This window comes from Leptodactylus fuscus, chromosome 5, assembly GCF_031893055.1.
Source record: "Leptodactylus fuscus isolate aLepFus1 chromosome 5, aLepFus1.hap2, whole genome shotgun sequence".
Taxonomy (NCBI): Eukaryota; Metazoa; Chordata; class Amphibia; order Anura; family Leptodactylidae; genus Leptodactylus; species Leptodactylus fuscus.
In genome coordinates, this window is record NC_134269.1 from 208,050,055 (window position 1) to 208,072,720 (window position 22,666).

Below are 22,666 nucleotides of genomic sequence, written 5' to 3' on the forward strand. Positions count from 1 at the left end.
AATCAGTTGTGGTGTGATCTTTAACTCTTAATAAGGTGGGGGTCATCACAGGTTTTAAGCTAAATGGGTTGGAAGTCCCAACAGTCCTCTTCACACTGTGAAATAAGAGGGGAGGGTTTGATTCTCCTCAGAACCTGCGAAGACATGTCTGCAAACTGTTGCTGTGTGCAAAAGACTGAGGATCCTGCAGATCTCTCAACTTACAATGTAACATAGGGCAACACTGTGAATTAGTGGTTAGCACTGCAGCCTTGCAGCACTGGAGTCCTGGGTTCGTATCCCGCTAGGAACAATCTGCAGGGAGTTTGTATGTTCTACCCGTGTTTGCTTGGACTTCCTCCCATTCTACAAAAACATACTGATAGGAAAAAAAAATGTATATTGTATATCCATATATATATATATATATATATATATATATATATATATATATATATATATATATATATATATATATATAAAACCAAAACCTTACAATGTAAGAAAAGTCTTGTGTGTTCTTCTATCTACTTCTTGATTACAGATGAAATATTGCTCACGGGCAGAAGTAGCTTTACTGACTGCGGCCATAAATTATTTTGTTTTTTTCTGTTGTGTTTTAACTGCTCCGTTACATACATTTTTTTGTCAAGTAATTGTCTGCTATCGTACAGTTACTTCTAGCAGAAACACAAAACAGGGGGAGGGGGCAGCCTGCTCCTTATTGTACACACCCACAGCTTCAGACAGAAACGTGAACTGTGTTTGAGCCATAATTTTATTATATATTAAAGAAGAACTTACTCACCCAGGCAATTGTGTCCATCATGTGCCAACATAAATCCATCATAGCAGGTACATCTATAATTCCCCGGTATATTGATACATTCGTGAACGCATCCACCATTGTAATCGTTGTCACATTCATCAATATCTGGAAGAAAAAATAAAATTAATTTTATGAATGTAGCAATGACTCATCATATGGGAAGTTTAATCGTCTGACTGCTGGTGGTCCCACATCTGAGACCCCCCAGAGATCACGAGAACAGGTGTCATATGATATCACGCATCATGATCTACACGCCATTCACTTCAATGGCGCTATTGAAGATGGAGCGGAGGTCATACCTGTGCACTACTGCGTCATTCACAAAGGGATTTAGTAGGCCTTCTGGGGTCTCAATGGTTGGACACTCGATGGAGATGACACTTATTTCCCCTATTCACAGAATAGAGCAATAACTGGTGTTACTGGGAGTACCCCTTTAAACTACCAACAGGGGCGCGGCTATAGGGAGTGCAGAGGGAGCAATCAGTACATGGCCTACGGGTCAGAGGGGCCCAACATGAGTAGATATCAGTATTATAGCCAGAATATGCTAAGTGGGGGGCGCATGGGCTTCAAGTTACACCTCTGACTACAAGGATATTTTTGGAGTATCGGAAAAACACATGGACCCTGGGACAGGATAAAAACCCCGCTGTGACGCTGACCATTGAGACCTGCCCATCTGACAGTGCAGGGATATCAATAGGGAAAACTAACTCCTCCAACATCACTGCAAGCGGAAGTGACATCACATGTGTTGGTCACATGGGCAAATGTATGGGCTGAGCTATGTCACCAACAGACATGATGTCACTTCCTGAGAAGAGGAAGCAGATTTAGGATCAATATCCTGTGACCTCTCTTTAATATGGTTTTCCTCTCCTTACTTTTTGCGAGGTAATTTTTCCCTTTAACATGGCCGGATATCGATCGGAATCTAATCTCATCATCTTACATAATAAAATTATAGAGAAGTCAGTAATAAATAAGGGACGTTCACATTTTTGTGCCGGTCCATCAAGTTTATATTTTGCAATGCCGTGAACGAGGTGAAATTCCTTCATCTGTGCCAACCATATCTGGCATCCAGGAAGCGCTTAGAAAGGCGATTTACGCAAAAATTAAAAACCTTTTACGCTTCGAAATATAAAACTATAACCAACAATACTGCTGGCAGTGTATATACAGTCATATGGGGAAGAACGTCATAAAGGGGCAACAATGTATCAAAGAAATCAGAAAGGAGATACAAGAAGTTTAACCAACCCTAGTGTGGTGCAAGTGACCTGCGGGGCCCCCCCGGCTTCCAGGCCACATCATAACTGCCACCACCGCAGGCCCTGCAGTGATGTGTTATAGGAGCACCATGTGATGGAAGAAAACATAGCATGGACCCATAGGGACTTAGAGGGAGTCTGTCACGAAAATGCAGCAAGTCACCCCAGCCCTGCAGATACGTTAGGGCCACCAGAATCGATCTAACAGTATTTTCTCATTGCCTCCATTCCTGAGGTACTGCCATATCTCTCTCATATATATATATATATATATATATATATATATATATATATATATAATATGAGCTCTTTGGAACAACAAGGGCATTATCGTTAACCTCTTTGGAGCAATGAGAGTCTTGCCATTGCTCCAAAGAGTTCATTTGCGTATTGTCAAAAAATAGCGCTCTCTGCAACAGAGGCAGTTATTCACAAGGGAAAAACACTGTTTGATTCCAGTGACCCTAACCTATCTATCTGCAAGGCCGGGGTGATATGCTGGTTCTGGTGACAGTAACCTATCTATCTGCAGGGCTGGGGTGATATGCTGGTTCTGGTGACAGTAACCTATCTATCTGCATGGCTGGGGTGATATGCTGGTTCTGGTGACAGTAACCTATCTATCTGCAGGGCTGGGGTGATATGCTGGTTCTGGTGACAGTAACCTATCTATCTGCAGGGCTGGGGTGATATGCTGGTTCTGGTGACAGTAACCTATCTATCTGCAGGGCTGGGGTGATATGCTGGTTCTGGTGACAGTAACCTATCTATCTGCAGGGCTGGGGTGATATGCTGGTTCTGGTGACACTAACCTATCTATCTGCAGGGCTGGGGTGATATGCTGGTTCTGGTGACACTAACCTATCTATCTGCAGGGCTGGGGTGATATTCTTATTCTTATTCTTATGGTAGAGTTGGAAGGGACCTCAAGGGCCATCGGGTCCAACCCCCTGCGAGTGCAGGTTTTCCTAAATCATCCCAGCTATATGTTTATCCAGATTCCGCTTGAAGATTTCCATTGATGGAGCGCCCACCACCTCCCGTGGCAGCCTATTCCACTCTCTCACTCCCCTCACTGTCAGAAAGTTTTTCCTAATGTCTAATCTGTATCTCTTTCCCTTTAGTTTCATCCCATTGCTTCTTGTACTTCTGGTTCTGGTGACACTAACCTATCTATCTGCAGGGCTGGGGTGATATCCTGGGTCTGGTGACAGTAACCTATCTATCTGCAGGGCTGGGGTGATATCCTGGGTCTGGTGACACTAACCTATCTATCTGCGGGACCAGGATCTGGTGACAGTCTCTTTTAAAGGAGCCACAACACAGGCCAGATGCTTTGTGACACCAAGCAGCGGTGATCAGATTAAGAGCTTATTCACACAACAGGGTATCCCATCCATGTTCTAGTCGTCTAAATGCCCAGCACATGGTGCCATTATACATACAAGAATGTTATTTCTGGACCGTTTTCACGAGGGATCCATGAAAATGGCGACCCTTGGGTGTACTTTTTTACATGACACATGATTCACCATGTCCCCTAATGGGTAGAACATTTTTATCTGCTTTTTTTATTTTAGAAAAAGTTGCATGATCAGGTTATTTTTGTAACTTTCAACATAAAAATATTGTTTGGTATAAAACTGGCAGCCTATGGAGTGGCGGCGGTTCCCGTTACGTGCGACTGGTCTGCCCATTAGGAAACACTACGACCACAATTACAACCTCAGTGAACTTCCTTCCACCCTGTCTGGTGAGTCATTCACCCTTCTGGGTCCCCAGCTCGCATGATTTATATCTCCGCTTCCCAATAGTCCAAGCTTATTGCTATCCCGAACATCCAAGTGTGTTATTTGCTCAAAGGAAAGGCTCAGCAATTACGGTTACACAATATCCAAGGTCGCTGCCAAATAATAGATTTTTAAGTATCTGAAAGCATTGAACTCGCAACAAAACGGGAATCAATTACTTGACACAAAGGGCTGTTGTTATTGTAGGCAGCGGCCCCCGGGATAATTTGTTTTCTGTATTATCCTTTACCATAAGAGAAGTGCTTTATATCGGGAGGTTTTCCTGCACTGCCATATCCAATTATTGGCCTTCTAACTCTCCGCTAAGCTCTGGATGAAACCAGACTCCGAAATACGCTCCTTTTTCTCCCCTCTTAGTGAACCGCAAAGTAATATTTAACCCCCTCCCCAGTGAACCCGAGCCAAGCGCTGAGGGTGCCAGGTTAGGAAATGTTGCTATTTTTTGCAAACTTGTTGGGCAGCCAGACCTAAGGAATTATTGCCATGTTTTAGTATTGTTACAGAATACTGTTCACTTATTGGAGCGGTGTAGGATTAGAGGAATATGGATGTTTTATTGCAACAACACTGCCACACCCATTCACTGGCTGGGTGTGGTACTGCATATGGGCTCCATTCAGAGCGGCGATCTCTGACATAACCTATGGACAGGTAGAGCGCTCTAGCTAGAAGAAAGGAGCCATGATTTTATAGTTCTGTATAATTACAGGAATGACGTCGGGATCAATGTTGAAACATTCGTTTTTGTTAGAAAGGAACATCCAAAAAACAAGAAGATTCCAGGGTGTCGTGATGCTGGCAGTGACTTACGGGGAGTCTATGAGAGAGCAAGCTGGAGATCTAGGAGAGAGAGAAATGAAAAGAAAAATTGAGAGAAAGGGAGAAAGAAATTGAGATAGAGAGAGAAATCAAGAGAAAAATCGAGAGAGAGAAATCGAGAGAGAGAAATCGAGAGAGAGAAAAAGAGAGAGAGAGAGAAATCGAGAGAGAGAGAAATCGAGAGAGAGAGAGAAATCGAGAGAGAGAGAAATCGAGAGAGAGAGAAATCGAGAGAGAGAGAAATCGAGAGAGAGAGAAATCGAGAGAGAGAGAAATCGAGAGAGAGACACAAATCGAGAGAGAGAGAAAAATCGAGTGAGAGAGAAAAATCGAGTGAGAGAGAAAAATCGAGTGAGAGAGAAAAATCGAGTGAGAGAGAAAAATCGAAAGAGAAAGAAATCGAGAGAAAGAAATCGAGAGAAAGAGAAAGAAAGAGAATCGAGAGACAGAAGTCGAGAGAGAAATTGAGAGAAAGAAAAAAAAAATCAAGAGAAATTAAACAATCAAGAGCAAGCAGGTGAGAGAAAGCAAAAGAGAGATCGAGATATCTGAGAGAACAAAATAATGGAAAGAAAGAAATAGAGGGTTATAGATATAAAAGGGAAGACAGTGAGAGAGAATTGAAGAGAGAGAGAGAACGTGGGACAAAGAAAGGGAGATAAAGAAAAAAGATAGAAAGGGAGAGACAGATAGAGAGAGGTAAAGAAAGAGAAAGCAGAAGAAAAACAAAGGGGCAGAGAGAACAAGAGAATAAGAAGGTGTTCCTCCTATCTGGAACGTATCACCATTCACCTGTATAAGAGATCCATCAATAGCCAAGTAGGAGGTATATCGACTATTCTAAGAGGTCCCACAAGAAGTGAGAGAGCCCCACAAATGCATGGCCACCTCTCCACTCACTGAGATAGCTCTACAGGGGTCAGGTAACTCATGCTCTTGTGATGGAAATACCACTTTATCACTAGATGACATTGCTATATATTGAGTTAGATTAGATTGCCGAGTAACTGTGACTTCCTGTCTGGATGACCCCTATATAAGTATACGTAGCTACATTCCCTTCTATATGTTATATACAGGCTAGTTTTGGGTCCCACCTGTTCAGGTAACAAAACATGAGAAACCACAAATCACGGCGCTTCAGGATATAAAAATGAAGGAGAAGGTGAAATTGTGCAGGGACTCTTCCATATTAGCTTTTTGCTGCAGGGACTCTTCCATATTAGCAGGACTGTGCAGGGACTCTTCCATATTAGCAGGACTGTGCAGGGACTCTTCCATATTAGCAGGACTGTGCAGGGACTCTTCCATATTAGCAGGACTGTGCAGGGACTCTTCCATATTAGCAGGACTGTGCAGGGACTCTTCCATATTAGCAGGACTGTGCAGGGACTCTTCCATATTAGCAGGACTGTGCAGGGACTCTTCCATATTAGCGGGACTGTGCAGGGACTCTTCCATATTAGCGGGACTGTGCAGGGACTCTTCCATATTAGCGGGACTGTGCAGGGACTCTTCCATATTCGCTTTTTGCTGCTCTTAAAGTGTTACAAGGAAGTCTTCTGAGACGCCGATCCTCAAACCAAAAAATTGTGTTAGCGTCCATTCTTCTTTTGAAAAGGCCGTAGTTTGGCCACAATTTTTAGAGATATTTTTATGGACTGAAGTTTTTGGGCTTATTAAAAAAAATCAATAAATTGAACCACTCCTCTTTCATTGTAAGTAGTTTGTTTAGTAAATTCGGGAATAATCCAACTAAACCAGTCTGCTACAGTACCAGCTTTAGGACAAGTTCTGCTAAACTCACAACAGCCACCATTAGCGTGAGTGCACTTGACCCTTCCTCAAATCCCAAGTCTTAAAGGGGCTCTAAGTGGTAGGAAAAAGACTACTTATTTCTAGAAACAGCATCACTTGTGTTCATTGGTCATGTCCAAAATCGTAGCTCATCGCTATACATGGAAATAGCGCTGACCTGCAATATGAGCCCAACCCATGGACACGGCTAGGTTTTTGGAGCCATCTGTGGACTTTACAGTACAAAGACCGGAGGCACTAACTGGATCTTTGTATGGAAAACCAGTGCCTTACAAGTCCACAGATGAGTGTCCATTTTGGCAGATATCCCTAGTCATGTTTCACGACTCTTTTAATGGGTTGGTCAATGACCTACTGGGCAACTACCTACAGGAGTCAAGACTGCTCCTTCCTTTTGGAGTATAGTTACTTTACATACTTATTCCCCCCCAAAGAGAACGGCCTTTTAGAGATCTCAAGGTAGCAGTTTACATGTCGCTCTTCTTCAAGAAGACCACTCTTTTAGAAGACCATCTTTTACGGTTAGTTTTGAGTTACTGTCTCCCAGACCTTTACACTGTATAGGAAGAGGAAAAATCTGAAGCCCTCCAGTTAGAACAAGTACCTTCCAAGTCCCTCTATATTGTGAAGACAACTCTTCAAGAAGACCATGTTCCACAGCTAATTTTTGGTTACTGTCTCAAAAAACTCAACAGTAAACTCTGCAAGGAGAACCAGCTCCTTCCAAGTCCCTCTTCTTTGAGAAGACCACACTTTAAAAAAAAACAAAAAAATCTTTTTTAGTTATTGTCTCAGAAAACATCAATTTTGGGTTATTGTCTCAGAAAACTGTATAGGTAGATGAAAAATCTGAATCTCTTCAAGGAGAACCAGCAGTTTCCATGTCTACAGATGGGTATCAATTTTAGCTGATCTTCCTAGTCATGTTTCAAGGAACTTTAATGGGTTGGTCATTGACCTACTGATGCCACCAGACCATTTTCTTCCCTCTGAATTAGAGTTAATTTGTATACTTTTTTCACAAGTAGCACTATCTGCTCGAGATCTCCTCAAGGAGAACTAGTACCTTTCAAGTCCCTCTTCTTCAAGAAGACCACTCTTCTGGAAGACCAACCAAAGGATAAGGGATAACTTTCAGATCTGTGCAGTTGGACCCCTACTCATCAGAAGAACGTTCTGGATGGAGAAATGGTCTACAGCGCTTCCTCTGAAGTGAATGGAGTGGTGCATTCACTGCACGACCAACACTCCATCCATTCTCCCATTGTCCTGGTCAACGGGGGTCTGAGTGGCCGATCCTCCACTAATCTGAAATTTTAACTTTCTTTCGAGGGAAAACCCCTCTGAAATTTCCTCAAGGAGAACCAGAACCTTGCAAATCCCTCTTCTTCAAGAAAGACCATCTTTCACAGCTAACTTTGGGTTTCCATCTCCGAGAACGTACACCGTACATGTACAGGAAAAAAAAAAAATCTATTTATAATCCAGCTTTGTGAACTTTTACATAGAAATAAACCGATCGGAAATATTTTCCGTGTAACATTCTGTCTACGGTATAAATTAGAGCGATTAGACGGCCTTTGTAAACCCGCAGGGAAATGAACCTAAAGATGTCAGATCAGTAAAAACAGCAACGTTGATAGAGGAAAAATCAAAAGGAAAACCTGAGAACGGTTCTGTGCCCTGAAGATATTCACGGTCTATTTTGATATCTCACTACACAGTTCAAAGAGGAGCAAGCCCATTGGTTTAATTATTAATGATGGCGGATGTCAGGAGAGCGAGCAGATGCTAACGACTGGGTCAAGATCTTTATTTCGGATTTCAACATTTGGCTCTGTTGCCAAGTACTTGTGTTGTTCATTAACCCACAAAACATCCGCAGGTCAGAACACACACGCAACTGCTCGGAACAGCGTGCTTTTGTGTCAACAGTCTCCAGATACTACTAGAATTTTTGTTATTTGAAGGGCATGTCCATTCTCTGATTGCGCAAACGCAATAGACATGGTGGAATTTACCATCCCCTCAATACAACTAAACTGGTGTAGATGGGGATAGTTGTGGTGCACGTGTGTCAAAGATGCACCACTTCCCTCTTTTTTTTGCAAAAGGTGGGCAGAGCAGGGTGGAGACCAAGGTAGGCGTAGATTTCCAATCTGGAACATCAGGGTCTTAAAGGGGTTGTCCAGGATCTGAAGGTAATTGATACTGAAGACCTATCCACAGGATGGGTCATCAGTATGAGATCAGTCCGGGTCTGACACCCAGACCCCATCCTGTTCCTCTGATTCGGCTTCCAGAAGTTCTCTTGCAGCATTGGGGACACGCCCAGTGCTGTTTAAGCGCTGGGGCCCACACCCAGTGCTGCGAGAGAACTCATCTGCATACCGGCAAAAACCCCAATTTCTACAGAACGGCAGCACGGAGAAGACATCTAAAGGTAAGAGACGAATAGCCTTTCTTAAGGCTATTCCTACGAGTTAGCGAGAAAAATTTGATTTTAATGGTAGAATCCCTTTAAGCCTGGGTGAAAACCTAAATCAAGGACGATGTCAACAGATCCGGGTTCCACTCTATAATGTTTTATAGACTCAACCTGTAAACCGAACACAACCCGACGCCTTGTTGAGCCAATTTAACACAAACGCACATAAATGTCCATTGGAAATAAACCTCTCAGACATACAACTGTAACTATTAACTTGACCACGTAACACGAATTCCACACAAGTTTGTTACAAGCCGCCACTTTGAAGTGACCGTTCTAGACCAGGTGCTAAAGTGTACTTCAAATATATAAAATCTCCCGAGACGCATTCCAGCCTATGACTAGATCATATGGACAGTGAAGAAAATAGATTAAAAAACATCATATAAAAATTACAAAAAAAACCCTCACACATAGAAATGTATATGTCTAAAGTAGCTTAAGTGAGGTCCCATCAGGACAATCATTCTTCTAAATTCGATCATTTTCTGGATCCCCATGATGTTTGTCAGCCGAATCTTCCAGTATTTGGTGCCCAAATCTATTGGGTGCCCTAAATCCACTTTATTCAGTAGAAGGCCTGGTCTACATCATGTCCCCATGACTGGTGTATAGAGTGGGAAAGGGGCTCCATTAGTCTGGGGGAGGCCGAAACCTTGCCCTACACTTGATGTATGTGCCAGTAAAATCTCCAGGGGTAGGTGTAGTTTTTATTCCATCGGGCCAGTAAATGTTGGTGTATTTGTTCTTTGTGCTATATACAGCGCTTCATCGGAGGTTTTTCTGGCATATAATTTAAACAGTGGCTGAAAACATGACGTGTACATATATTGGCCAAGTTTTTGGGATGGGAATCTGGAAGGAGCACAACATTTTTGTGTGACCGTGCCCCTTTTTACAATTCCAGAGGAGTAGACATGATGCGCCCACATCATATCTTACTATATAACCATAAGGGCTCGTTCACAAGAGGGGGCGGATTTTGACGCCGAATCCACCTCAAAATCCGCCCCCTCACAATAGAGGTCTATGTAGACCGCTAGCGGTTTGTTCCCGCTCGTGCAAAAAAAGAAGCGAGCTGCCCTTTCTTCAGGTGGATTCCGAGGCTGATTCAGCCCCGGCATCCGCCTCATGACACCTCCCTCTGGACTAGGCCCATTCATTTGGGCCTAATCCGGAGCAGAAAGCAGAGACGGGATGCTGGTGCACTGCACGGTAGCCGCGACGGAATGTGTTCACGCGGAGTCCCGTGTGAACTAGCCCTAAGCATCTCGGGTGTAAGAGCACTCCCCCACAACTAGGAGATTTGTCCTGGTATATAACCATGTCTGTCACAATACGGCTTTTTGATATCCATTACTAATGGTCGCCTACGTATGTGACAAATAGTCGAATACAGAAGTTCTTTGTCCACTACCAGGCCTGTGGATGGCGCTGCGACAACGTGAATTGATCACTGAGCAGAAGAGATCGCCCTTGCTATGGGAGACGTTACTAAAGGCCCAGGCAAAAAAACACATTTAGGCCAAAGAATTGAAGTAGAGGCCGAGCCCCATATAAACTATGACGAATTACTGCGGAGAACATGGGACCCCTCCTGTTTACGTAGACCGCACCCCTCGCCTACCAGAGGTTACTCCATAAACAAAGGAAAAGTCTGTGAAGGTCTCCAAAGTAAATCCCACAAGCCCCATGTTTGCGATGACGGTCATGTGACAAGACATTATGATATCTGGACGAGTCACGTGATCAGCTTTGACTCTGGAGGACCTGGACATAGACCGCCTATGAACACCGTGTAATGCATCATTTTTCCTGTTGGGGCACTGCAGGGGAAATTGAACACTTGCTACTAGGTTCTCCCACTGGTCATAAATGGGGGTCTAGATGTTGGGACTATCCTGTATAAACGGATAGTCCATCTTTTCTTAGCAGTATACATTGTATTATTCCTCTGTTATTCCTCCTGGAAATATACAAATAGGTCAACACCACGGCATCACCATTCCCGTTATCGATTAGGTATAACCCTAGTGTTTGGACAACATCATGGGTTGTTTTAAATATATAGCCAGGAGGAACAACAGAGGAAACACTAAATATTTTAAGAAAACACGACCCAGAATTATTTTATGGAAAATATAGATATTTACGAAAACAGATATGTTCATAGAGATTCGCTTTAAGGAAAAAAATTAGGCCGATGGATAGAAAACGGAGAAAACGCGAAAGTCTGCTCGCCTTTAATACTGGTAATTCTGATACAGCCATTTTGCTCTGAGAAACTTCGTTCTGTCTGATTTTTTTTTTTCCAATCTCATTTCAGACTGAGCCAAACCAGGCGTACAGGGGAAAAAATGGCGAGGATTAAGGGAGACAGAGATATATGGTGAGGTTTAGCAGAGAGCAGGAGCTGGGCTGCGGAGACACAGGCATTTTAAGGCTTATGGACCCCTTTGATGTGGACGACATGAAATACTCAGAGAAGGAGCGAAAGGTTTCTGTAGATCTCGTTCACACAGCGTTTTATTCATTCGGAGTCAGAAATATGGACCCAGCGGCCAGACAAAGGGGCTAAAAGGTTAGACCGCGATTAGGGACGCACCGTCGTGGCTAATATGGCACGTATCTGGAAATAAATGGTTAAAAAATTCCGCTAATGCACCCTTCACGGAAAAATAATCCCAATACCAGATTGACAGACTTTGTAGGCCTAGCAGAGTGGTCAGAAACAAAAAAGAGATAAGTAGACCTACTCATCTGTGTCCAGGGCTCCGGAGTCCGGTCCCGTGGAAGTACTTGGCGTAAAAGACCATTGACGGCGGAACCGGGATGTCGCCCACATACGTCACATCCCGTGTCCTTTCCTTATTCCACCAATTGGTGGTCACGTGTGAACAGGACTTCCCAAAGAACAAGCCCCGGGGCACCCAAGGACCGGACAGTGGCCTAGGACACAAGAGCCAGGGACAGGGGAGTAGGTTTGGGGGGGTTTTTTCCCCACCGTCACCAGAAAAAAAAAAAAAAAACGTTTTCCTGGACAATGCCTTTAACGGGATGGTTCCAAGTTTTTTTTAAGGCGCTCTCCCAAGCCAAAAATTCACTCACGTCTGTGGCGGCTTCCAATCTACTCCAATGATACAGAGCAGATTGGTGCCCTGCTCTATAATCATATTATACTTGACATGTGCTGGTCATGTCCCAAAAAAAGGGCGGAAGGGGGGGTAACATGCTACAAAAAGGGTTCACCACCTATTCGGAGGTGGGGGTAGCTTTAGGAAAAGAAAGTGCAGCTATGCCCAAATTTTCATGTAACAGGTGCCCCTGAAGATCACATTGAAATGATGGCAAGTTTGATGGTCAAAAAATGAGCGGTCCTGAGCGGGGGTGGTGTTACTACGCCATAGGGGAGTCTGTGGTTATCACAATATTATGGGATATTGGAGGTGGGTACAGTGTAATGGCTGACACTTTGTGGCATTCTGCTCAGTCTTGATTTGGTAAAGGGAAGGGAGACGTAGTATTATAACTGGCCAAACTATAAACAGGAATGAATGTGAAAGGCCGTGTGTGACCTATGAAGACAACTGGAGTTTCCTCTAATTTTATTCACTTTTTTCATAGGGTATCTGCAGTGATTTGAACCCAGGAAACAGTATGTAAGGCGGTTACTACTGACTGAGCCACAATTTCTATTAGCTTTAAAGGGATCCTATCTTACATAGTATAGTATTGTAAGCGGACATTTTCTAGAAGTTAGAAGACACCGCCGGAAGAAGACGCGGTGAAGACCTCATTCCAGACGAAGATGGAGGAGGCGCTGGAGAGTTTTCTTGCAGCATTGGGCCGCCCCCAGTGCTGTTTGAGCGCTGGGTCCTGCCCCCAGTGCTGCGAAAGAACTCATTTACATACCGACAAAAACCAGGATTTTAGGCGAATGGCGGCGCGGAGAAGACAACGAAAGGTAGGAGACGAATAGCCTTTCTCAAGGCTATTCCAACGTGTTAGTTAGAAAAAAAAAAGTGTTTGAAAGATAGGATCCCTTTAATTGAGGATGTTTTGCTTCTGCCAAACTGTAATGTACTGTCTTACCTAATGTATTGTATATAGAGAGATCTACAGGATATAGTATTGTATTGACAATGTATTGTATATAGAGATCTCTATATAGTATTGTACTGTCCTACATACTGTATTGTATATAGAGATCTCTATATAGTATTGTATTGTCTTACATAATGTATTGTATATAGAGATCTCAATACACCAGTACATTGTATACCTAACAATATAGTCTCGAATTAAACGTTTATACACATAATGATGAATATTTATCTATTATAATAGAAAATAATTAAAGTGATCACTAAATGAAGTAAATAAAAATGGTGCAATTGTTTATTTTCATTACCACGTAACCATCTGGGGTCTAATATTATTATATGGGGTCTAGATATATGTAACGGTGCCCTTTATATAGGCCACTCCCACTTTTGCCGCAACGCACACTCACGTCTCTGTGAAGATCGGGAGAGGGGAGGATATTGAATGTGACACTGGCCTGGCCTATAGCCTGCAGACACCGATCCGCCTACGTAAGACGGATCAGTGATGTCATACCTCACCATTATCGTGCGATAGGCTGACGTGATCCCGAGAAGATACAACAATGCCTTAATAAAAAAATAAAAACATATAAATCATTGTCATGAAGCGAAACTGTACACACAGCAGCCGGTCGGGAAAACCTAGACGTCACATTCCTCGCCGTCTCCATGTAAAATACCTCTGCAGTCATCTCAGCTAAGTAATGGCATTCATTACAAGTACTTAAGAAGTAGGCCCGCGAGCCGCAGACAGGTAAAAATAACTCACAATATAGAGATTGTTACCCCGACCGGCGAGACCTTCACGGACAACAAGCAGCGCCATTTTCACCTAAGCATCAGCGTACGTTGCCCTTAGCCACCGATGACCGTATTGGTCCCGCACTTCAGAAAATGAAAGCTGCATCCCGATTGGTTGCTATGGACCTCTTTATTTAGGTGGTCGGTTACTAGGGGCAATGGCCCGTCGTGAAAACAAAAGGAGGGGGGCAAATTTCTCTAAATTCACAATTTTTGGTTGTACTTTGCGTTTTATTCCGCTGCCGTATTAAAGCTCTCGCTTACGGTTAGTGGATGGCACAGGCTGGAGGGGTCTACGGCCGCCGCGGCGCTATAGACATGTAGGATTGTGGGGCGTATACGACTACGAATTTGTGAGGGTTTCGGTGGTGGCCATCCCTCGCACCATCCAAATAACCCTACGAAGTTGGGGCCCTGGAGAACATCAAAATTTGGGGAGTTTTTTGATTTTATGGCCAATCCTTAGGATGTTATTGGTAGGGGGCCGACACCTGACCCCAAGACCAAGATCCCACTTCCACGGCCCCTCCAGTACACAATTTGGGGCCAGAAACAGTTCCAATCCCATTGATAGTGATGGCGCCGGTCCGCCACACAGCGCTGGGTGCCAAAAGCGGCTCTGTATAGAAGATCGGCCTGGGCGCCGGGACATCCCCTTTAACAGCATCCATTTTACAACATAGTCTTAACTATGATCAGCAATAGACTGGACCCAACTCGTTGAGCGTTTTCTAGACCTGCTCGGTACGGGGAGAGGGAGGAGCTAAGCTGTGACATCATCGATGGTCAGTAGTGATGTCATGATCGGTCAGTGGGGTTATCAATACTCTATTGTAATCCTGTCTGTGATATAAATGAGGATACCGCTGCAAAGAAGGTCCATACAGAATTGGCAAGTAACGTTTATTATTATGTTTAGTGGCCAGAGAGAAAATTGCAGGTCCCTTTTTTTTTTACTTATATAGATAGCGGCATTGAAATAATAAAAAAAAAAAATCTAACATAGAAACTGTCATTTTCTGGTGGCACATTCCCTTTAAGAGGGAAGAATTATAGACAAAAACCATGCATAATATATTATATTCCAGTTCTTTACTCTGCCGAGTGAATATCCAGTAATCCGTAATATTTGATAATCTGGGTCCCTTTCAGTCCTCATTAAAGGGATCCTACTATAACAAAGACAGCCAACAAAAATTCTAAAATATCAAAATCGGATTTAGGAACAATCTATAAACCTGATGTCTACAGGCTGGACTCTAGCGAGAAACCAGTTAGCGGGCAGAAGTAAGCGATCACATGTCAATCAAACTTGTCACATGGGTCCATGGTGGTGGAGGGTGGGATTTGGCAGCTGGGACCACCAGTGTTGGGAATGAATGGGTCCTGGTGGCCATGTTCAAACGAGGCAGCTGCGGATGTTGTACAGAAACTTAACAGTGAGCACCAAAAACACCACAGTAAACTGGATTTCAGATTTATACAGAAGTAGGGGACGGATTGTAAAAATCAAAATGGTGCCCCCTAGTGCTAGTGGTGGTTCATGATATCAACGGCCACCATGACGGGAAAGAATTGCCTGGTACTCCCAATGCCAATGTTCCCGCCATAACGTGACATATAGATCTTGCATTTGAACCGTGGACCCTTTTGGGCCCGATACGGTAGAAAAACTCAATGGTCACCGGGCCCTTGCTCGACAGTCCCTAATTTTCAAAAACTGTCTTGAGAATTTGCCCCACGTTGGTCTGCAAAGGGCCTGGTGATTTAGGAGACGGGGCAGGAAGCATAATGTGCAATACATCCTGCTCCATCTGTACGTGTAGTGTAATAAAAGTTCACATCTGCACAATATACCGCAACACACTTAAAGGGCATTTCCAACCAAAATGTAAAAACAGCCCTATACACGACTAAATCATAAATTGGAGCAGCGGCCAAAGTTTGGTTATCAGACCTGTAATACAGACAGAGATATCGACACTTCTCGGCTCCGCTGCGGCAGCCATTTTAGAAAAATCGGAAACAGGAAGTGCAGCCGTATTAGTGGTCACCATTATACTAGCTTCTCAAAAATGGATAGTAAAACGCTAAATCTATCCCCATGTTAATATAATACCAAGATGACAAATTACCAAGTAACTAATTCAAGAGTCATGGTCCATATGGCTGAACTTCCTGTTACTATTTTTATTAAAATGGCCGCCAAACCTGAGGAGAAAAATGCTGATATCTCCGTCGGTAAACAAAATGTAACCACCAAACTTTGGGTAGTGCCCTAACTCCTGATTGACTAATATTTGATCAGTTTTATGTGCTTTGTGAAAATTCACCTTTAAGTCGTGGGTTCAAAAAATATTAAAAAAATAAAATAAAAATTGTATAAAAAAATAAATAAAAAATAGCAATCCTTAATAAAACTATACATTCACGTGTTCAGGATCTGACATGGATTTTGGTGCACATTCTGCACTGAAGTCTGGCGTCAATCTGCATGCAATGCATCTGAATAGGAGAAAAAAAAATTCTGCAAGGTGAATTAAAGGGGTTCTCCTAAGTCATCAAGATGTGACTGGTGGTCGGTTGACTATAGGCTTCAATCCACACAAGTGGTGCAGCTTCTTTCATGTCCAGATGACATCACCTTCATCAGTCACATGGCATCAGCTTTCAAGTGAACCGCAATAGCGAGCACAGCCACTACAATACGTGTGGCGCTGTGCTTGGTAGTCAGAGAAGACACTGCATCGCTACCCCAAATGCTGTGCCCACCGCCACTGACCTGATAGAAAAGTCCAGAAAATCCCTTTAAACCTGGTTAAATGAGGCTATCCTTGTTTGAGTTCATAGTACATCAAACTGTAAATCTGAACATACACCAATTCCAAGGTCGACCCAGTAGTAGATTTACATAGTACAAATCCGCCATACTGTATGTGTAAGGTTACATACTACCTAGCTTTAGTATGCCTTCCATTATAACAAATCCCTGCAGATACAGTATATAACGTAACCTATTTAAAGGGATATGTGTCACCACTACCCAACATCAACCAGCCCTGCAGATAGATAGGTTAGGGTCACCTGAATCAAATAATGTTTTCCCTTTGCGAATCGGTGACTCCTTTGCCGAGATATCGCGAATTTTGTCCATATGCAAATGAGCTTGCTTACCTCTTTGCAGTAATGGCGGCGCCCTTGTATATTGATAAAACAGCGATATCTCGTCAATGGATGAAACGATTCTCAAGGGGAAAACGCCGTTTGATTCAGGGGACCCTGATCTATCTATCCGCAGGGCTGGTTTGATATGCCAGGGGTTTGGTGAAAATTCCTTTAAGGGATATACACCACAGGCTATTATATATATATAGTTTTTAAAGGTGTTCTATTTCTTATGGTGGCTTGACAAGATGGATTTTTTCAGCTGCGTGTAGACAGACACACAGGATTGGCATGTATGAATGGGTGCCTCCTGCAAGAAGTATCTGTACTTTAGAACAATTATCAGACACAGCAGGGGCCCCCAGCCAATAAACACCAGGACTGGAGGGCAGGCAGCTGTAAATCTGCATTAATCGGTTCAGGAATTCAGCTATTTACGAAGATTTAACAGTGCAAACAAATAGGAACCCCGGCCAACTGCTTCGTCTTCTCCTTCCTACCTTCACATTGTTTCCCCTCGCCCTTATACCCAGGCTTGCAGATACATTTGTAGGATTTCGGGGTGTTCTGGCAGATGGCGTCGATGTGGCAATCGTCCGTGCCCTCCGCACACTCATCACTGTCTGCAATGAAGAAGGGGTTAATTAGTGATCGGGACACTTACGGGAAGTCACTTTATTACGTCTTATAGTAAATACGGATCCCCCCTCGCGCTATTGTTTCAGATAGAAAACAGATGCACAGGTGAAATAAAGGGGTCTTGTCGTGGCGGCATGTAGCACCAGGAAAGAAAAATACCATTAAATGATTAAAGGAAATGGCCGGGGTATGGGCGAGATTGGCCGCCTGCAGACAATTACAAGACAATATGACAAATACCGCCAATGGAAGCAATTACGCCTGTGCTAGACAGACATACAGCATATCTATATAGATGTAGCAGAGCTGAACGGGTCATCGTTCGGCAAGTGATGGAGTCCTGGGCAAAGTCGCAGATAATACGGGATGGTATCACTAGAAGAAACCACAAATTAGAGGAAGCAAACGCAGCTCTGCTAGACCTGGGTGTAACTATACAGATAGGGAAGTGTTTGGTAACAATCAGCGATATTGCAATGTTCTATCAGTGCAAAGGATGGAAGGTAGACATGACACGATGTCACAAAAAAGGATGGACAAAATCAACTCTGCTACGTAAATATAGATAGAGAGACCGACATGTACAGAAACACAGATGGAGCAGAGAGTTTTCACAATGTCATATGGAGTTTACATAGAACTTTAAGAATGGTTCAGTACGGAATAAATGACACATACAGCTCTGCTACATCTGGATGGATAGATATGAGATAGATAGATAGATATGAGATAGATAGATAGATAGATAGATAGATAGATAGATAGATAGATAGGAGATAGATAGATAGATAGATAGATAGATAGATAGATAGATAGATGTTGACATTCAGTATTGTATATAATGGAAACATGACAAAATCAGCACTGCTACATCTAGATATAAATAGATAGATGAATAGACAGATACATAAGTAGATATGGGATAGATAGATAGATAGATAGATAGATAGATAGATAGATAGGATACTTCTTTCAATTACAAAGGCAAATGTCCTTATGATATAAGAGGTACCCACATATGTAGCAGAGCTAGTTATGTTCATTTCTCATTCGCAATATAAATTTTCATCTGGGGTTTGTACAGGACTTACACGTGATACACTGCACCTTAAATGACAAACTCAGATCTGCTACATGTGGATAGATATACAGATATATAGAGGGAGAGATCAATAGATAGATAGATAGATAGATAGATAGATAGATAGATAGATAGATAGATGATAGATAGATGATAGATAGATAGAATCTCTCATTAGCACAGGGTATCAAGCCCACTACAATATGAATCGGAAACTGTGAAGCAACAAATTCAGCTCTGCTACATCTAGATAAACAGATAAGCAGACTCCAGTGACTTTGCCAAGTCCCCAGCCTCTCAATTACAAAGCCCAGTACCCCGGGCCCCCCGCCTGATGCCTCTTATGTCAATACTTATATCCATCTTCCTGGAAATTCAGCTTTAATTGATTCTTTGACAATTTAGCGCTGTATACACATCTGGGGCTCAGGCGATCACAGCCCGTGGCCGGCTACATAAATAAGCCCAATGTGTCGCCGCCGTCGCCTTCAGCCGCTAAAGTCAATATAATTATGATATAATCTTTGTCTTTCAGGCCAATTACAATTAGCAGATTACAGGAAAGGGGGCCAATGAGACCTATCAATGCCGAGACTTGTTCCGTACGTTGCAGGTGTTACGTAGGGCCGGCAAAATTGGAATAACACGGGTGCAGGCTATAGTATAGCCATTGAATTACTTAAAGGGCTATGTCCCCTTTAAAGGGCAAGCTCAGAAACTTATAATAAATGGCTATATTGGATGATTTAGGAAATTAAAATTTAAAGGGCTGGTTCCTAATCCTCTCCGGAGAGCCAGGATCAAGGTAGCGACACTTGAAGGGTTGGAAGAAGGTAATTGCAAGTGAAAACAGATTGCCAGGGGGTAGGGAGAGGGAGATCAGGGGACACTCCGTGCAGAAAAGGGAACATTGGAAAGTTTTCAGAAACCATCTTATGATCTATCCACCTCCGCAGTACAAAGGAGCCGCAGCAGTGTGTACAGTCCCATACACTAAAATGCGATACATTGCAATGTAAGGATTGTATATCAGGGCTCAGATGCTTCAGTATAACGCCCCCTCCGGTGCACTATGGTATATGTAGCAGATACTGATGGCATCTGGACAATACAGCAGCGCACAAAAGTTTAAAGGACAATGTGAGAACTTTCAGGTCGCTCTTACCTGAGACCCCGCTGCCGCCTGTCAGGTTATCCCGGTACAGAGCCGTGAAAAGCAAACAGAGATACCACCATGTGCAGCCCACAGTCCCCATGATCCCGGAGCCGGCAACAGCTGATGTTTCCAGGGAAGAGCCACGCTCGGCACTGCCAGACCAGGAGCGACACGGACGGACCCAGTGACAGCCGCACGCTGATTTGCTAAGGCGCACACAGTAGGGGCGGGAGGGAAAGGGAAGCGGCCAATCAATAGTGAAGGAGGGAGGGGCGGGGTTATAACCACGCCCCCTCGCAGGATTTCTTAGTCGCTGATGCTTCTGTGGTGAGAGACAGTGCCCAGTATAGAGAAACACAGTGTCCAGTATAGAGAAGATGTGCCCAGTATAGAAAAACACAGTGCCCAGTATAGAGAAGATGTGCCCAGTATAGAGAAACACAGTGTCCAGTATAGAGAAGATGTGCCCAGTATAGAAAAACACAGTGCCCAGTATAGAGAAGATGTGCCCAGTATAGAGAAACACAGTGTCCAGTATAGAGAAGATGTGCCCAGTATAGAAAAACACAGTGCCCAGTATAGAGAAGATGTGCCCAGTATAGAGAAACACAGTGTCCAGTATAGAGAAGATGTGCCCAGTATAGAGAAGAAGTGTCCAGTATAGAGAAACACAGTGCCCAGTATAGAGAAGATGTGCCCAGTATAGAGAAACACAGTGCCCAGTATAGAGAAGATGTGCCCAGTATAGAGAAACACAGTGTCCAGTATAGAGAAGATGTGCCCAGTATAGAGAAACACAGTGCCCAGTATAGAGAAGATGTGCCCAGTATAGAGAAGAAGTGCCCAGTATAGAGAAGATGTGCCCAGTATAGAGAAACACAGTGCCCAGTATAGAGAAACACAGTGCCCAGTATAGAGAAACACAGTGCCCAGTATAGAGAAGATGTGCCCAGTATAGAGAAGATGTGCCCAGTATAGAGAAGACCAGTGCCCAGTATAGAGAAACACAGTGCCCAGTATAGAGAAACACAGTGTCCAGTATAGAGAAGATGTGCCCAGTATAGAGAAACACAGTGCCCAGTATAGAGAAGAAGTGCCCAGTATAGAGAAGACCAGTGCCCAGTATAGAGAAACACAGTGCCCAGTATAGAGAAACACAGTGCCCAGTATAGAGAAGTGCCCAGTATAGAGAAGAAGTGCCCAGTATAGAGAAGATGTGCCCAGTATAGAGAAGATGTGCCCAGTATAGAGAAGACCAGTGCCCAGTATAGAGAAACACAGTGCCCAGTATAGAGAAACACAGTGTCCAGTATAGAGAAGATGTGCCCAGTATAGAGAAACACAGTGCCCAGTATAGAGAAGAAGTGCCCAGTATAGAGAAACACAGTGCCCAGTATAGAGAAGATGTGCCCAGTATAGAGAAGATGTGCCCAGTATAGAGAAGAAGTGCCCAGTATAGAGAAGACCAGTGCCCAGTATAGAGAAACACAGTGCCCAGTATAGAGAAACACAGTGCCCAGTATAGAGAAGAAGTGCCCAGTATAGAGAAACACAGTGCCCAGTATAGAGAAGATGTGCCCAGTATAGAGAAGATGTGCCCAGTATAGAGAAACACAGTGCCCAGTATAGAGAAGAACTGCCCAGTATAGTGAAGACCAGTGCCCAGTATAGAGAAACACAGTGCCCAGTATAGAGAAACACAGTGCCCAGTATAGAGAAGTGCCCAGTATAGAGAAACACAGTGCCCAGTATAGAGAAGATGTGCCCAGTATAGAGAAGATGTGCCCAGTATAGAGAAACACAGTGCCCAGTATAGAGAAGAACTGCCCAGTATAGTGAAGACCAGTGCCCAGTATAGAGAAACACAGTGCCCAGTATAGAGAAGATGTGCCCAGTATAGAGAAACACAGTGCCCAGTATAGAGAAGAACTGCCCAGTATAGTGAAGACCAGTGCCCAGTATAGAGAAACACAGTGCCCAGTATAGAGAAGTGCCCAGTATAGAGAAGATGTGCCCAGTATAGAGAAGAAGTGCCCAGTATAGAAAAGAAGTGCCCAGTATAGAGAAACACAGTGCCCAGTATAGAGAAGATGTGCCCAGTATAGAGAAGAAGTGCCCAGTATAGAGAAACACAGTGCCCAGTATAGAGAAGATGTGCCCAGTATAGAGAAACACAGTGCCCAGTATAGAGAAGATGTGCCCAGTATAGAGAAGAAGTGCCCAGTATAGAGAAGATGTGCCCAGTATAGAGAAGACCAGTGCCCAGTATAGAGAAACACAGTGCCCAGTATAGAGAAGATGTGACCAGTATAGAGAAACACAGTGCCCAGTATAGAGAAGATGTGCTCAGTATAGAGAAGAAGTGCCCAGTATAGAGAAGACCAGTGCCCAGTATAGAGAAACACAGTGCCCAGTATAGAGAAACACAGTGCCCAGTATAGAGAAACACAGTGTCCAGTATAGAGAAGATATGCCCAGTATAGAGAAACACAGTGCCCAGTATAGAGAAGAAGTGCCCAGTATAGAGAAACACAGTGCCCAGTATAGAGAAGATGTGCCCAGTATAGAGAAGATGTGCCCATTATAGAGAAGAAGTGCCCAGTATAGAGAAGACCAGTGCCCAGTATAGAGAAACACAGTGCCCAGTATAGAGAAACACAGTGCCCAGTATAGAGAAGAAGTGCCCAGTAT

The 22,666-nt window shown here is 43.5% G+C and overlaps 1 protein-coding gene across 7 annotated transcripts in view; it reads right to left on the bottom strand.

Moving 5' to 3' along the window:
• SCUBE1 (signal peptide, CUB domain and EGF like domain containing 1) overlaps window positions 1-20,116 on the bottom strand; it is a 139,325-nt gene extending 119,209 nt beyond the window's left edge. For all 7 annotated transcript variants that reach the window (XM_075275128.1, XM_075275127.1, XM_075275124.1 and 4 more), the window contains exons 1-3: window positions 19,985-20,116; window positions 17,600-17,722; window positions 788-913 (exon numbers count right to left, since the gene is read on the bottom strand). In XM_075275128.1, the coding sequence (XP_075131229.1) occupies window positions 788-913; window positions 17,600-17,722; window positions 19,985-20,075 (340 nt within the window). In that variant the 5' untranslated portion in view covers window positions 20,076-20,116. The remainder of the gene's footprint in view (window positions 1-787; window positions 914-17,599; window positions 17,723-19,984) is intronic.
• Window positions 20,117-22,666: the final 2,550 nt, after the last annotated feature.